Source organism: Leptonychotes weddellii, chromosome 11 (assembly GCF_054177405.1).
Source record: "Leptonychotes weddellii isolate Sample4059 chromosome 11, ASM5417740v2, whole genome shotgun sequence".
Classification (NCBI taxonomy): Eukaryota; Metazoa; Chordata; class Mammalia; order Carnivora; family Phocidae; genus Leptonychotes; species Leptonychotes weddellii.
In genome coordinates, this window is record NC_138379.1 from 30,042,322 (window position 1) to 30,057,916 (window position 15,595).

General features: G+C 38.7%; 1 protein-coding gene across 2 annotated transcripts in view; it reads right to left on the bottom strand.

Annotated features, from left to right (window-relative positions):
* The window catches only part of LUZP2 (leucine zipper protein 2), a 429,416-nt gene that overhangs the window by 224,690 nt on the left and 189,131 nt on the right, over window positions 1-15,595 (bottom strand). Inside the window, exons 2-4 of one of the 2 annotated variants that reach the window (XM_031026653.2) lie at window positions 11,655-11,772; window positions 8,180-8,250; window positions 1,657-1,738 (exon numbers count right to left, since the gene is read on the bottom strand). In XM_031026653.2, the coding sequence (XP_030882513.1) occupies window positions 1,657-1,738; window positions 8,180-8,250; window positions 11,655-11,772 (271 nt within the window). The remainder of the gene's footprint in view (window positions 1-1,656; window positions 1,739-8,179; window positions 8,251-11,654; window positions 11,773-15,595) is intronic. The other variant, XM_031026657.2, reaches the window with a different exon arrangement.

Sequence of the window (15,595 nt, forward strand, 5' to 3'; positions counted from 1 at the left end):
TTACCCAAAAAAAAGTGTTTAAAAATACAAATTAGTTTAATTCTTAGTTAACCTAGAATTTTCAAATGGGGAGAACAAGCATAAAGCATTCTGTTTGAGTCTACCAAAATTTGGAAAAGGTAATCCCAGTACTATGAAATCTCTCTTCTAGATCCCACCAGATGCACATTAAAAAAAATAACCATTGTTGTTTTTTTTTTTTTTATGTTATGTTAGTCACCATACAGTACATCATTAGTTTTTGAGGTAGTGTTCCATGATTCATTGTTTGCCTATAACACCCATTGCTCCAAGCAATACGTGCCCTCTTTAATACCCATCACCGGGCTAACCCATCCCCCCACGGCCCTCCCCTCTACAACCTTCAGTTTGTTTCTCAGAGTCCATAGTCTCTCATGGTTCATCTCCTCCTCTGATTTCCCCCCCCTTCATTTTTCCCTTCCGTCTCCCAATGTCCTCCATTGTTTTAATAATTATTTCTCAATCCCGTATTTGTGGAGGTTGCGGTCATCTCTTTCTAGACTCTGATGTAAAACATATTAGTCATTCAACTGCAAACACTGAACAATTACTCCTGGTGACATGCTTTTCAAAAACAAACTAACCAACCCAGAACCCTTAACCCCAGCCACCCCTTTGTATTGGTGTGTTCTCATAGGCCAAGCCACTATACATCTGCCCTAACCACCCCAGGGGTCAGGTACCCCCCCAGTCAACTAGGGGCAATCCCTATGCCCCAGAGCCTGCTGAGATCATTCATATTAACTCCTCCTAAGCCTGCTTCACCTGCCTCACACATTCTTTCCCGCAGAAACCACAATAAATGCTCTTGCCCACAGTTTCTCACCTCCCTCTGCCTCATGACCTACCCGAGTACTTCCTTGGATAGTCACCTGTCACAAGGCATGCCACCCCCTTGAGAAACGTGAGAAATAAACTAAATTCTCAATGGTGGTCCATTTCCTGATCTGTTGGACCAACTGTACCTTAAATTTTCCATTAATATATCTTAAAATAGACTCAGGTCCTAGAAACAAGATAAAAGGTATACCCCATAAACGGTATATAAGATGCTTCTGGAGAATAAAGTAGAAATCTAGTGAGAAAATCTGGAGAGAGGTTTGATTCTCAAGCCTTGGGGTGTGTCAGAATCACCTGGGGAGTTGATTAAACAGTCAGTGTATGGCCCCACCACTGAGAGATTCCTGTTCAGTAGATGAGGGATAGGGATACAGTAAAGAAAATGCAGTCACCGAGATCATAGAAATACTGGGTCAGCATTCATTCCAAGAAAAGATTTTTGTTGTATTTGATTATTAGGGGTCTTCTAATTCCCAACCCTCATTTATTGATGAAAACAGAGGTCAAGAGTGGGACAAAAGTGCTGGTGTCAGCCCCAAACCAACGGATCCTGAATTATGGCATATAATGACCTTGCCTGTTTACTCAACTCCACAGGTGATTCTGACACACCCCAAGGCTTGAGAATCAAACTTCTCTCCAGGTTTTCTCACTAGATTTCTACTTTTTTCTCCAGAACCATCTTATATACCATTTATGGGGAGCGGACCTTTTTATCTTGTTTCTAGGACCCGAGTCTATTTTAAAAATAATTTCCCAGCCCCAAAGCAAACACAAAAAAATTAACATACTTACAGTAGCTTGCTGTTTTTCTGCTTTCTCAGTGGTCTCTTTAAGTTGATTTTGCAGGACCTCCTGGAGAGACTTCATTTGTTCTCTAGGAGAAAACAGAGAGCAAAAGAGAGACATAATTCTGTTATTTCCTATGTACGTTATGAAAGGAGGTTTTGCTGTTGACATACATTTAGGAAACAACTAGAATTGTATGTAGGGACACAGTTAAGCATGCAGGATGTATCTGAGGATTCTAGTAATAAAGTTTTCTCTCCCATGCAAGTACTAAAAGCAAGCCATATTTAAAGGAAATTGCCTTGCTATTGTGTCCTGTACGAATCCCACTGTGTGACTCATCTGTGAGCTGCATAATGTGTTAAATCAAATCAATGTAATAATTAGAGTTGAAAAGCTAATTTTAGTGACAGCATGCCAGGGTGTGAACATGCTGGTTAGAGAAAAAGTTGCCACAGACTTGCTGATAGGATAAAATTACAACTCCCCTTGGATGCTCCTAATTGATTAATTCTAAGGCAGTATACTTTAGACATCCTTTATAAGGCCTGAGACTTTTTTATAAAAACGAAGAGAAAAGAGACTTATTTTGACCTTGAGGGCTGCCTTATTTATTGTGTCTAATAAAAGAAACACACGTCTGCATGCATATACACATTATGTCTCAAGCTCACTAATACATGTGGACCTTGTCTCACTTGTTAAAAAATGTGAGCATTATCCATAATTTTGCATTCCTCTCAAGGGTCTAAGATTGACTCATTTATGACAAATCATACTATCTTTGTGTGCCTCCATTTTATCACCTAAGCTACCACTTCTAAACGTTTTGATACCAGATGAGGATTAGTATGTACGTGTGTGTTTGTTTTATTCTGGCTACAGGAATAAACTTTTATTTTTTTTTAAAAGATTTTATTTATTAATTTGACAGAGAGAGACATAGTGAGAGAGGGAACACAAGCAGGGGGAGAGGGAGAGGGAGAAGCCTGATGTGGGGCTCGATCCCAGGACCCTGGGACCATGACCTGAGCCGAAGACAGACGCTCAATGACTGAGCCACCCAGGCGCCCCAGGAATAAACTCCTCTGAAGCAACAACAGCCAAACAGAAACCTTTTCTAGTCTTACCGGCAGAACTCAAACTAATTTAAAATTCCCAATCTAGTGCCAAAAGACTACCTCTGCAACCTTTGTCTGTAACCACACTACAGAGACTAGGCATAGGAGTGTACCCTTTTAGACCCATTTTCTTCATCTATAAAATGGGTACACTAATAGAGCTATCTGATAGGTGTGTAGTGAGGTTTAGATGACATAATGTAGGCAAAATGGCTTAGCACAATGCTTGGAAAATAATCACTTAATAAGTATGAGATCTCTGTCACAACCACCAGGACCACTCTAGGTCCTAAGTTCATTCTTTGACCACCACATCCCACACAGCTGCAAGCTGTTCTTTCGTCCATTGGGATTGAATGATGCTCCCAGATTTCTTACTCTAGAAACTCTTAGGTCCGAGTCTCAATTTCAGGATATTAGTGAGAGCCTGTATGATTTTTAAAATCAATTTGAACTTTGTCTGTCAAGGCAAACTATAATTGGAACAAGTTATAAAATAATTACAGTCACTGTGGTGATGGTTTATGTTTGCCTACGTGAAGCTCGTGACATGCTTTTGCTTAGAGCAGACTTAAGACTCAGCTTCCATTCCTTCCTCAAATAGGTATCACTTACCAGGATTGTTTCACATGTGGACACTTAAATTTAGACTTCTATCATTCTTTCTGCTATTTTCCACAAAGAGCATTTGTGGCATAATATAATGTAATAGTAATGTCTACATATGTTGTGGGCTTACAATGCATCAGACACTCTTAGAAGGTTCACACGATGACATAATACTACAGAGAGAAAACTGAAACAGAGAAAGGTGGTGAAATTGTGTTCTAGAGCCTATGTGTTCAAACTCTAGAGTCATTACACTACCTTTATGGAGAGAGAGAGAAAAAGGAGGGGAAGAAAGAAGGGAGGGAAGGATGGAAGGATCTACACGCTATCCCTACCACTCAGATCTTCCACAAGCACTGAATGAAAACACAAACTATTGTATTTCTAACTAAAAAATTATAGTAAGATTTTATAATGATTATCATTTTATGATTATTTATGAAGTTTAAAATTATAATTTTATTAAATGATACAGATTTTTAAATTAAACTATGAAATACTATATATTTTATAAAAATAAAAATGAGTGTGTGTGTATGTGTGTGTGTGTATCAAAAATTCCCACATCCTGACATCTATAGGCAATGTAGGGAACACAACAAAAATAAACTGTTAAGATTGTTAACAAACACTGGAGAAGGGAGAGGATGCTGCACATTTTCATGTCAAGGAAAGCTATCAGAATGGTAAATATGATCTTTTGAAACTTCTGAACGTCTCTATATCCTCTTTTGCCTTCCAGGCTTATTGCTACACATTCTCACTGCTCTCCTGCTTTAGGTGCCCCCAATCTCTGCCTCACAGTCTTGCTAAGTTATACTCCTATGAACTTGCTCATGGGCCCCCTCCACCAACAGTCTTGCTAAGTTATACTCCTATGAGAGAGGACTCCTGACTCGCTCATGGGCCCCCTCCACCAACAGGGATTTACCCCAACTACTGCTACTACTCTAGGGTCCTATTTGGGATACTGAGCTGAATCTTCAATTCTAAAGAACTGGTGGGCCCCACTGACACCTATGATAGGCTGCTCAGTGTTGAGCACATTTCTGCACAGAATTTCGTTACAAGGGATTTGAAAGGGCAGCTGCTTCATACATCTTCATATCAAATTATAAATATAAAAAACACACTCACCCAAATCACACTACAGGAAGGCATTTTTTTCAAGTGGTTACCAACTTGTATTGTAAAAACATCTAAGATGGACCACTTGCCACTATCCCGCATATTCTTTTTGTTTTCAGAGAACATGATGTTTTACAATCCTTTGGTACACAGAGTCTAAAACTGCCTTCTAGGAATCTCCACCCACCAACCACCATAGGGAATAAAATGTCTTATCACTTTTTTCTAAGTTTTCAGACACTTTAGGTTACCCTCCTATCCCCCAAGTCTCCATTTTGTGGGTACACACTCTTACTCCTCATATGGTATGGTTTAGATCTGGTCCTCTGCTATGAATATTATGTAGGCTGTCAAAATATTTCTGAAAATGTAACACTCAAGAGTCAACACAACATTTTGTGCTTGCTCGCTCTCTCCCACCCATGTGTGCACACAAAAATGTGCACACACATTCCTTTCTCAGTCTCAACAGAAAGGCATTCTTTGCTCTCTCTGCATGGTTGTATATGGCCACCCCATAACCTCTGAGTTGACTTACTTACAGTCTGGTTCCAGCTACACAGGGAGACTGATTAGATGTCTCTTGGTTACAATTCCAAGAGGGAAATTCTAATTGATTTGGTTTTGTCTTGGTGATCACCTCTGAGCCTATTAACTGTTGAGTGATGTTGGAGTCAAATAAAATAAGCATGACTTCTTGAGACCACTCCTGCAGGTAAGTGTCAGATGGCAAGCATCCCAGAGGACGAGGGGTTATTAAGAGCGGGATGTACAGCCAGATGGCATCTACAACACAGTGCACTGTTTCAGACTCAGATAATACTTCTTAATTTGCAATTAGTCAATTTTTTTTTTAAAGATTTATTTATTTATCTGAGAGAGCTAGAATGAGAGAGAGAGAGAGTACATGAGAGGGGAGAGGGTTAGAGGGAGAAGCAGGCTCCTCGCTGAGCAGTGAGCCCGATGCGGGACTCGATCCCAGGACTCCAGGATCATGACCTGAGCTGAAGGCAGTCGCCTAACCAGCTGAGCCACCCAGGTGCCCCAGTCAATATTTTTTTATATTTCAAAATAACATTCTTTTTCTTTTATGGTTTATTAGTATCTCTTCTTTTCAAAATGAGATACACAGCCTGCTTCACCTTCAGGTAACCATGATTTTTATATATCTCTTTCTAAGTAATCAACAAAAATTAATATATCAAATGTCATATCCTTTTGAGAAATTACCTATTATTAGAATTTACTGAATTTTCTATTTTGACTTTGTGTGCATTATACAAGTTACACATTTTAAACAAATTTTCAAATTCTGGAGGTGCCTGGGTGGCTCAGTTGCTAAGCGTCTGCCTTTGGCTCAGTTCATGATCCCAGGGGCCTGGGATCGAGCCCCGCATTGGGCTCCCTGCTCAGCGGGGAGCCTGCTTCTTCCTCTCCCACTCCCCCTGCTTGTGTTCCCTCTCTCGTTGTCTCTCTCTCTGTCATTTAGATAAATAAAATCTTAAAAAAAATAAAAAATAGGGGTGCCTGGGTGGCTCAGTTATTAAGCATCTGCCTTCGGCTCAGGTCATGATCTCAGGGTCCTGGGATGGAGCCCCACGTCGGGCTCCCTGCTCAGCGGAGAGCCTGCTTCTCTCTCTCCCTCTGCCTGCCGCTCTGCCTACTTGTACTCTCTATCTCTCTGTCAAATAAATAAAAAAAATCTTAAAAAAAAATAAAAAATAAACAAGTTTTCAAATTCTGGATAAAACATTAAAATCATGATATCAAAATATCTGCTCCATTCCGTTCTTTCATTGAAAGACTTGGCCCAACATCTGGTAGTTTGTATACCATACCAAATGTGTAGATGATAATCTGAAATTCTTAATAATCCTAACCATGTTTTTTTTTTTTTTTTCTGGTCTCTCTGGATATTTTGTGTGTCATGTAGAAACAGCTAAACAGATTTTAGGATGGTATCAGCAAACTAAACGAATAGGTTTTTCCTTATCCACATCATGCACAAGCCTGTCTCCTCATCTGCGTCTCCACAGCAGTGAAGACAGACTTGATTCCTCTTTCACTCCATGGTTCTCACTGCTGAGATCACCCTGTCCTGTCCTCCAAGCCAGCTTTCCTCAACCTTTCCCTCCACACTGAACAATGTTTGCAGAGTAATCCTCCTAAAATACTTTAATTTATGTCATGCTCTTACAGAACTACCTAAAATGGGTTCTCTACTGCTAGTGGCTGAAGTCCATTCTGGACCAAGATTTAGAAGTTTTTCTCTCTGGTTCTGGTCACACACGTATACAGCTTCATTTGCTGATCGGCCCTAACTCACTCCGTCTTCCTCGGTCACGGCAGCCCGCTCAGTGGAGCTGTGCATCCGTCGTGCAGAAGACACTTCCATTCTGATTTTATTATCCTCTCCTGCCATGGAATGCTCTACAAAAAGTCATCATTTTCAGTGTCTCTTGGTTCATTTTGACTAGTTATTTCTATTTGAAATGCGGTTTATAATTCTCCGACACTAATTCAATGAACCAGGGATACTTGTGTAACATTGAGCATAGGTGCTTTATTTCAAACCAATAAAATCACTTAAAATGATCTATTTTGGGGAAGATGCTTGGGCAATATTTTATGCAAGCTCTTTAATACTGAACTTTGAAGAGAATTTCATGTTCAAGAAATAATAATTTCATTTAAATAATAAAGAGTCAATACAGGACACTCAGTTTGATATTCCTAATGTGTCATCAGCTTGATCCGAACACACATCAATGATAGGTTTCTGGGTCAAAAGGCAAGGACAGTGGAGAAGATACGAGGCAGCAAGAAGGGACTACATAGCATAGTGTGCTTAAGCTTTTTAGCAGCTTAATGCTTTGTGATCAGTGAACTAACATGAACGGGTGGGGCTACTGGGTAAGACACCACAGAGCAAATTCCACTTACACAACTCTCATCAACTCATTTAAGACCTCTGAACAACTTCCTATCTATTAAATAGTGATAATCATATCTACTTTAAAAGGTAATTGTGAGGGTCAAATGGGAAAATAGATATAAAGCATCTGACAGAGCCTCTAATAAGTGTATAAAAAATGCTAGCTTGTTTCTACCTTAAAACAGCTTTTTTTTCCCTTTGAGAGGCAATTTCAAATCATACAGCTTTTTATACTGCATAGAAATCTATCACACAATACACTGTCTTCAAAAAAACACAATCCAACACTAATAAGATTACACTAATTCTACTCGTATTGTTGGTAACATTACCCCATTCGTCACCACCCCCACCATTACCACCATGATCAAGTTTTGATACTATTACACATGGCCCACTGAGATTAGTGTTATTGCATCTGTCTATTGATGGGCAGACTTCTCAGGGTCTATCTTCCTAGGATAATAGGGGAAAATACTACAGATCCATAAACATTCTGTGATCTGCAGACAAAGCAGCATAGCATCACGATCACTATGCACAATTTCCAGCCCCACCATAGATTTAATGTATACAAACCTGCATTTCAACAAGATTCTGATGCCTTCAAGTGTAAGTCAGAAGATAAGTGAATTAATGCATTTAGAATGACCTGATTTTTGTGAAATTTCTGAATGGAGTTTGACACTCTGGGGAAAAAAAGAACCGAGAAAATGAAAAGAAAGCGCAGTCTTACCTTTGTCTCTGACCTATTTCCAGAAGCTTCTCAACATCAGTTTTGGAAGATTTCTCATCATTTTTCAAAGACTGATAAGAAAAGTGGGAAAAGAAAATCTTATTCAAGTGATAAATTGAGGCTCACTTTACTTTTGTCTCTATGGCGCAGCCGTGACTGCTCTTAGGCCCTGAAACAAGAATGTGCAAATGAGGCCACAGTGATCCTCATGGCTCTAGGGATGCACACAGGGATTTATGACACCAAGCACAGGTGCTACCCAGGGGTGAAAGGGAATAAGCCGAGTCTCAGCCTTCAGAGGTTTGATGGAGGGGAAAATGCTCTCCAATATCTAGGTGTCTTTACAAGTCAGTATAAAACACATCTTCTGCTCTCCAGCTGAAGTTTCACTGTGTTCTCTGCAGGCATGTCAAAACAGCTCTGGCATAGTTCCTACAAATTCAAACGGACATAAAAGACCTCTCCGAATCAGCTAAGTAATAACATAATTCAAGATCAAAGCAGCCCAAAAGCATGTACCTGTTTGGTCTTGTCTGTTTATTATTAATGAGTAATGCAGCAGAATACACAGAAAAACTAGGGCTACGTTAAATTGTAACTGCTCTGACAAGATAGGGTATTAAGGGGAAAAAAAAATAAAGTACCATCTCAGTCATTAGTGTTTATTTACTCTGGCAAATTCAACATCCACAGACCGTGACTTCAAGCAGAAAAGCCCACTGAGCTATTCTCATTACAGAATCTGTCCCATTAAGTCTTCCCTAAGAACTTTCTTATTTATACTCAATAAACTATTTACCAGGGTAACCTATTAGAAGCTGAAACTGAGGAGCAGTGATACTGTTTGCGGGAAGAGCAGTGGGGGCAGGCAGAAAATTGACAATCTTAGGAATGGCAAATACTTTGTTTACTTAATATCTATTTAACAAATATCTATCATGAATTATGCAAAGTCCTGTGCAGAGGCATAGTGTCTGCCTTCACAAATTTTATAGTCTAATGCTAAAATCAGGCAATTTTCATATAGCAAAATCAGCAGTCTGATTGGGATGTGATGGGCTGCATAAGAGAAACTTCTTTCTGGGCGCCTAGGTGGCTCAGTTAGTTGGTTAAGCGTCTGCCTTCAGCGAAGGTCATGATCCCAGGGTCCTGGGATCAAGCCCCACATCTACAGCCTGGAGCAGGTCACAAAATCTGCCCTTTGACTTCCTTAGGTGAAAAACAGGGATGAGATTTTTGAAGTGTCTACTTTAGACAGTTACTGGAAAACTCAGTGGAAAAACACTTGATGAAAAGTGCAATATAATATGCTTACTCATTTATTGACCATATCCTATATTCTGGGCATTCTGAAGGAAACCAGGATCAAGCAGATGACTGTTTTCAAGGAATTTAAAATAAAAAAACAAACAAATGGAAAAGAACATGAGATGCAGAAACAGAAAGGGTAGACACAGACAGGAGTCAGCAAGGTATATCTCAGTAGAAGAGCCAAAGTGTCCTTATTATTTACCCAGGAATGTCCAGGGAAGTGAGGTATACTTGGAAATTATTCTTGGTTCCTTTAAGGATGCTAAAGGTTGAGACACCTACTAATTAATCAACATAATGCTTCTTGGCTGACCTGCGTTAACCATCCGTTACCATCCCATCCAGGGGCTATGGTTACAGAGAAGACGATAACAAGACTTTCAAAGCTCCTGTCGTCATGAAGTCCCACTGGGGGAAAAATGTAGAATGGGCTATGTTTTTATTCACTATGAGTTTAAAACCTAGAATCAGTATTTATTAGATGAATGACTGGGCACTTCCTTGGCCTATTTGAGTCTTGTTTCCTCATTTTATGAGTAAAATTTTGTGAAGAGGTTGCTAAGAGGATTTAATGAGATCAAAAATGAAAAATACCTTGCACACTGGCTGACAGGAAATGGAAAAAGAAAGGCATTTTAAAAATTGCAACTACATTCAGTGGTACGATTGTTACCCTTTTAAGAAACATGATTCTATGAAATTATACATTGTTATCAAGCAATTTTCCAGATTGTGATTGGGTGTCTTAACTTAGGCTACCTGCATAGAGATGAGTGTCCTGGTCACACATGGGCATCTCACCATGTGCATGAAACAGTTTCAAAGTGCCAGGTGTTCCATCCCCCTGAGAAGGTGCAAGTGTACTGAACATTCTTTGCAGCCTCAGCTGGCGAATTTCCACTTAATGATAAGGTGCAACTCTGGGATCAGCTTCCTCCAAAAATCCACTTAGTCCCCCTTTCATCCGAGTTAGGGCTTCCCTAACGTTCTGTATACTCTTCCACCGTAGCACTGTCCTTACCCTGCTACCTGCCTCTGTGTTCTAATGGAGTATGGGGTGGTTTTTCTGCTCTTATTTTTATGTTCAAGTTGTAACGTAACTTCTAGAACAAGAGCTGGGGCTCTGGGCTCCTATAGCTGCTCTGCCACCGAACTCTGTGTCCTCTACAGTTTCTTAACCTTTCTCTAAGTCTTGTTTTCTCACCGACAAGATGAAACTACTAATAACCATAGCACAGTTTTCACGTAAAAAATAAAGATTGTACAAAGAATACCTAACGCAAGACCTTGACCATGTTCAGTAAGCTGTCGTGGCTATGGATACCATCATCATCATCATCATCATCATCATCATCATCATCCATCAATCATCTTCAAGGAACAGAAAGCTAAGGACAACACTGACTCCACATGGTTCAGAAACATAGTTTTGTGCAGTAACTAATACACAGGCTCTGTATTTAAACTCTGGCTTCCCTTGTGACATTCAAAAATAACTTATCTTTTCTAAGCATAATCCCTCATGTATAACAAGAAAAAAAACACATTAATAGTATCTTTCTCACAGATAGATTATGAAAATTAAAATGATGTCCTCAAAAAAATTCAGTGTTCAATCAAATACCAAAATATCCGATATTTCAGAAAATTTTTCTTATCAGATATAGATCTTGTCTTTGGCTTTTGATGGAGATTTCACTGAGTATTAATACATTTTCATAGATGACTCTTGCCTTTCTAAGACATTTTCTCATTTTAGTAATGAGGATTATTAAAGAATCTTGAGAATTTTCCTTTGTGGAATTTAAGATTCTCTTCTAGAGATCATTCCTATATTCATTCAACTCTTGGTCATAATTAGTTTTCATCATTTTATAATATAAAAAACACAGGGGTCAAATCGATCTTAGAAGCTATGAGAGACTGATGGCCTTGCCAAGCACATAATTTTCTCCTTTCTAAATTTGCAAACCACAGATTCCCAGACTGCATTTCAAATGACATTTCTTTTCAAAGCTCATATGATAATAAATAAATCCTCTGGTCAAACCCAGAAACATATTCAAAACTGGTAAAAAATACAGGAGTCTTTAATGTTAATCCACCGAGACAAACCGAGTGACTCCTCAGCCTTTGCTGCCAGGAAAATTAGTTTTCATCTCACCTGAAAGTTGACTTTAATTCCACCAAGTTCTCTTGATGTCTTTGTCAGCTGATGGAGGATGTTGCTTCGTTCCCTAAAGACTTCTTTCAGCTGCTTTTCTAGCTCTTCATAGTCCTGTCTAACACAGAAAAAAATCGCATGAGAGCCCCTCAAAAGCTTCCACTGGGCTTCAGCCTCTTTAAATACTATCACAGGTCCTTGCATTTCAAGCAAAATCTAGATTAACTGAAACCTTAATTACTAGGATGTTTTGTTTTTCCTCTTTCACCTAAAAGGAGAAAACTGAAAACCAGTCTTATAACAAAGGTTTTATTTTTTTAATTGAGGGCTCTCTAGGCTACAGAGAATTTCCAGAACTATACTATCTTTGATAGGCTTAAGATAGTTTATCAGGTACCTCTTGGAAAACAGATATTTTCCATGACATCACCATTCTTTTTCCTAAGGCCTTTGACATTTTATAGCAGAAGATATGATTTGAACCAAAGTATTTCAAATACATAGGTTCTGACACTGGGGAGACATACTTGGGGGTACAGCCAGGGCAGAACATAGGGGTCTTGCTTCATCTCTGGTAGGTAGGGAAGGAAGTCCATAGAAAAGACAGCCCTTCCCAGACATGTCTAAGAATTTCTATTGCTACTAAAGAGGTAATGGAAGAAACAAAATATCTATAAAATCAGTAAATAAATACAGTGATTTGAGTAAAATTTGAACAGACTTAACAACTTTCATGAAGGAAAGACTTACTTTACGCCATATCATCTATGTATATTTTTTTCTTACTTTTCTCATATGGTCTTTGTAAGACCGTATTGTAATTCTCATTTTGTAGACATAAAAGAATTGAGCTCAGAAGGATCAAGTTACTACCCTAAGATCCTATTCAAGTAATGTATGAGCAAATAGGATGTGTTTGTGTATATTTATGTATGTTATGGCAAGTGTGCAAGTGTGTGTGTGTGTGTGTAGGGAAAATGTAGACAAGGAAAATGATGATTATCAGGGCAACTGATAGGGGGAGGTTAAAATGATCAACTGGAGTACATAGGAGAGTTGCTCCATGTATGGAAGACTTCCTGGAAAAAGTAATATAATATATAAGGTACTCTTGGAAAGAGAATTAGAAATTAGCTATATGAAAGGGGAAGGCACGTGTAAATACTAATAAAAATGAGCTCACTGAATTTTTTAAAAGTGACTATATATCAGAAGATTGAAGTCCTAATGGGAGGGGGTGGTCAGGATTTACTGCTAAAACGAGGGTATGGACAGCATGAGCAAACAGATGCAACACTCTTAAGTGACAGGGGAGTTTTGACAATTGTTTGGAAAATAGGTGTAAGTAACTAAACAGGGAGTAATATGGTTGGATTTATGTTTTGTAAAGATTTCCCTGGCTAAAAACTGGAGAGTGAACTAGAGGGTGGGGGGCGGTGGGGCGGTGGGGCGGTGGGGGGTGGACTTGGAGAAAGGGAGGCTGGTAAGGAACTTACCACAGCAATAGTCAGGGAAAAGGTTGTGGTGGCCTAAATTAGATTAGAAACTGCAGAGACAGTGAAGCTTGGACTGATTTCAGCAAAACATGCAAAACTGAATCAATAATACATAACATTCTTTCAAATGTCTTTTGTCTGTTATGGGGAAAGAGTGTCAGGGTGCTGGTTATTAATGTTGCCATGTTTCTGGGTGAGGCAACTGTTGGACACAGCCCTTTACTGAGAGAGAAGTCATGGGAAGAACAGTTTTTTATCACTAAGTTAGGTTGACAAGTTCAATTTTAAGCTTGTAAGAAAATGGCTCTAACTTTAAGTTTTTTTAATCTATAAAATGCAATATTTAATACATAAGGAGCGACTTGGGGCGCCTGGGTGGCTCAGTTGGTTAAGCATCTGCCTTCGGCTCAGGGCATGTTCCCGGAGTCCTGGGATGGAGCCCCATGTCGGGCTCCCTGCTCAGTGGGGAGTCTGCTTCTTGTTCTAACTCTGCCCCTGCTCCTGCTCGCTCTCTCTCTCAAATAAATAAAATTAAAAAAAAAAATAAAGGAGCAACTTATTTAGAGTTTTGAACCCATAGTATGTAATTAATTTGTAAAATATTTTAAAAATTCTGTTACTGAGAAATTTGATGAATTTTCAGTCTTTACTACAGAATTATAAAGGAACTGGGTCTACCAATGACCATAGTGATGATTACTAAACGCATGCCATCTACAATAGGTTTCTAATACAATTCTTTGCTTCCCCCCACCCTGCCCCATTTCTTAACTGTTGTTTTCTAGCACTGTTTATATTCTTGTTTGAAGGAAACTGGAATGCTCCCCTGTTAAGAACCTCAGTATTTCTCCCTGGCCCGGAGATTTTCACTGATGAATAGCGTGCCCCACCATTTCCTCTCGGTCTCACTAGCAAAGTCAAATAATGAGTGGCAAGGCCCATGGTCATCTATTTTTAATTATTCAGCTTTAGTTTCTATCCCAGTTTGTTTCACCTGAATGTTTGTGACAATAAACACACCTCCACAATTATCTCAAGTGACCAGAATAAATAACAATGTTAGATAACTCATGCACTGACGATGTGTTATATGCAAGATGGTGTTATATATATTTATTCATTTAATCTGCAGAACAACTCTGTCAGATAAGCACTGGTCTTAATCCCATATTACAGTTGAAGAAATTGAGCTACAGGGATGGTAACTTCCCAGAACAGATTTCTGTTAAGGATGTGGTAGATCAGTCAGCCTTCAGAGTCCAGTGTCTTGGCCAGTACTCTGGAAGAACACAGTGACTTGACTAGGAGTTTGTAACAGTTAAATGTTCACTGTGCCATTGCAGAATGTATTATCTATGACTTCTTCTTGTACCAATATATATGTGTTTTGGTATTGAAATTTTTTTGCCATTTATTATTTTCCATTAAGTAAAATTGTATTATTATTTACAATCATCTTTTAATCCTATCACCGTATTTGGCCTTCAAATAAATTCATTAGGAAAGGAGAACCATTATATGTAAAAAAAAAAAAAAGAAGAAGAAGAAGAAGATGATAGCAGGAAAGGAAAAATGAAGGGGGGGAATCGGAGGGGGAAATGAACCGTGAGAGACTATGGACTCTGAGAAACAAACTGAGAGTTCTAGAGGGGAGGGGGGTGGGGGGATGGGCTAACCTGGTGATGGGTATTAAAGAGGGCACGTTCTGAAGGGAGCATTGGGTGTTATATGCAAATAATGAATCATGGAACACTACATCAAAAACTAATGATGTAATGTATGGTGATTAACATAACATAGTAAAATAAAAAAAAATTAAAAAAAGGAAAGGAGAACGAGTTTAAATCCCTCTTTTGTTCTGGTAAGTACACCGAGAGCCACAAAAAGGATATAATTTATCAGGGAAATATAGTCAAAAGTGTTAATTAACAGCACCACTCTAGATTCAACCATTCAAGTTTCTAATAAAAGGGGAAACCAGGTTACTCTGTTAAAGTAACATTAATAGAAGCACTGGTTAGCATTTTACCACATTCTCTTGCATTTGTGAACGGGTGCATATTTACCCCAATTCATGTTATTTTTCCCCATAACATACATACATATATATATTAATATATATATGATCCTCCGATGGTTGTATTCTGCAACTGCCTTGTACATCTCAGAGGTCTTTCCATGTCTACACATATTAAAATCCATGCGCTTATACTTTAATATATTTTACCGTTGGACACTGAGGGTGTTTTCAGTTTTTCTTTCTCTCTTAAAAGTAATGAAATCCACATATGTGGGTACAAATATATTTTCCTGAAAATTTCTGTGACATGTATCGCTAGAAATGGAAATATTTTGCTCTAGAACTAACATGTTAATTTTTATAGGTACTAGTAAATTGCCTTCCTTTGACATATTTGAGTCTATATTTCTATTATCAGTATAGTA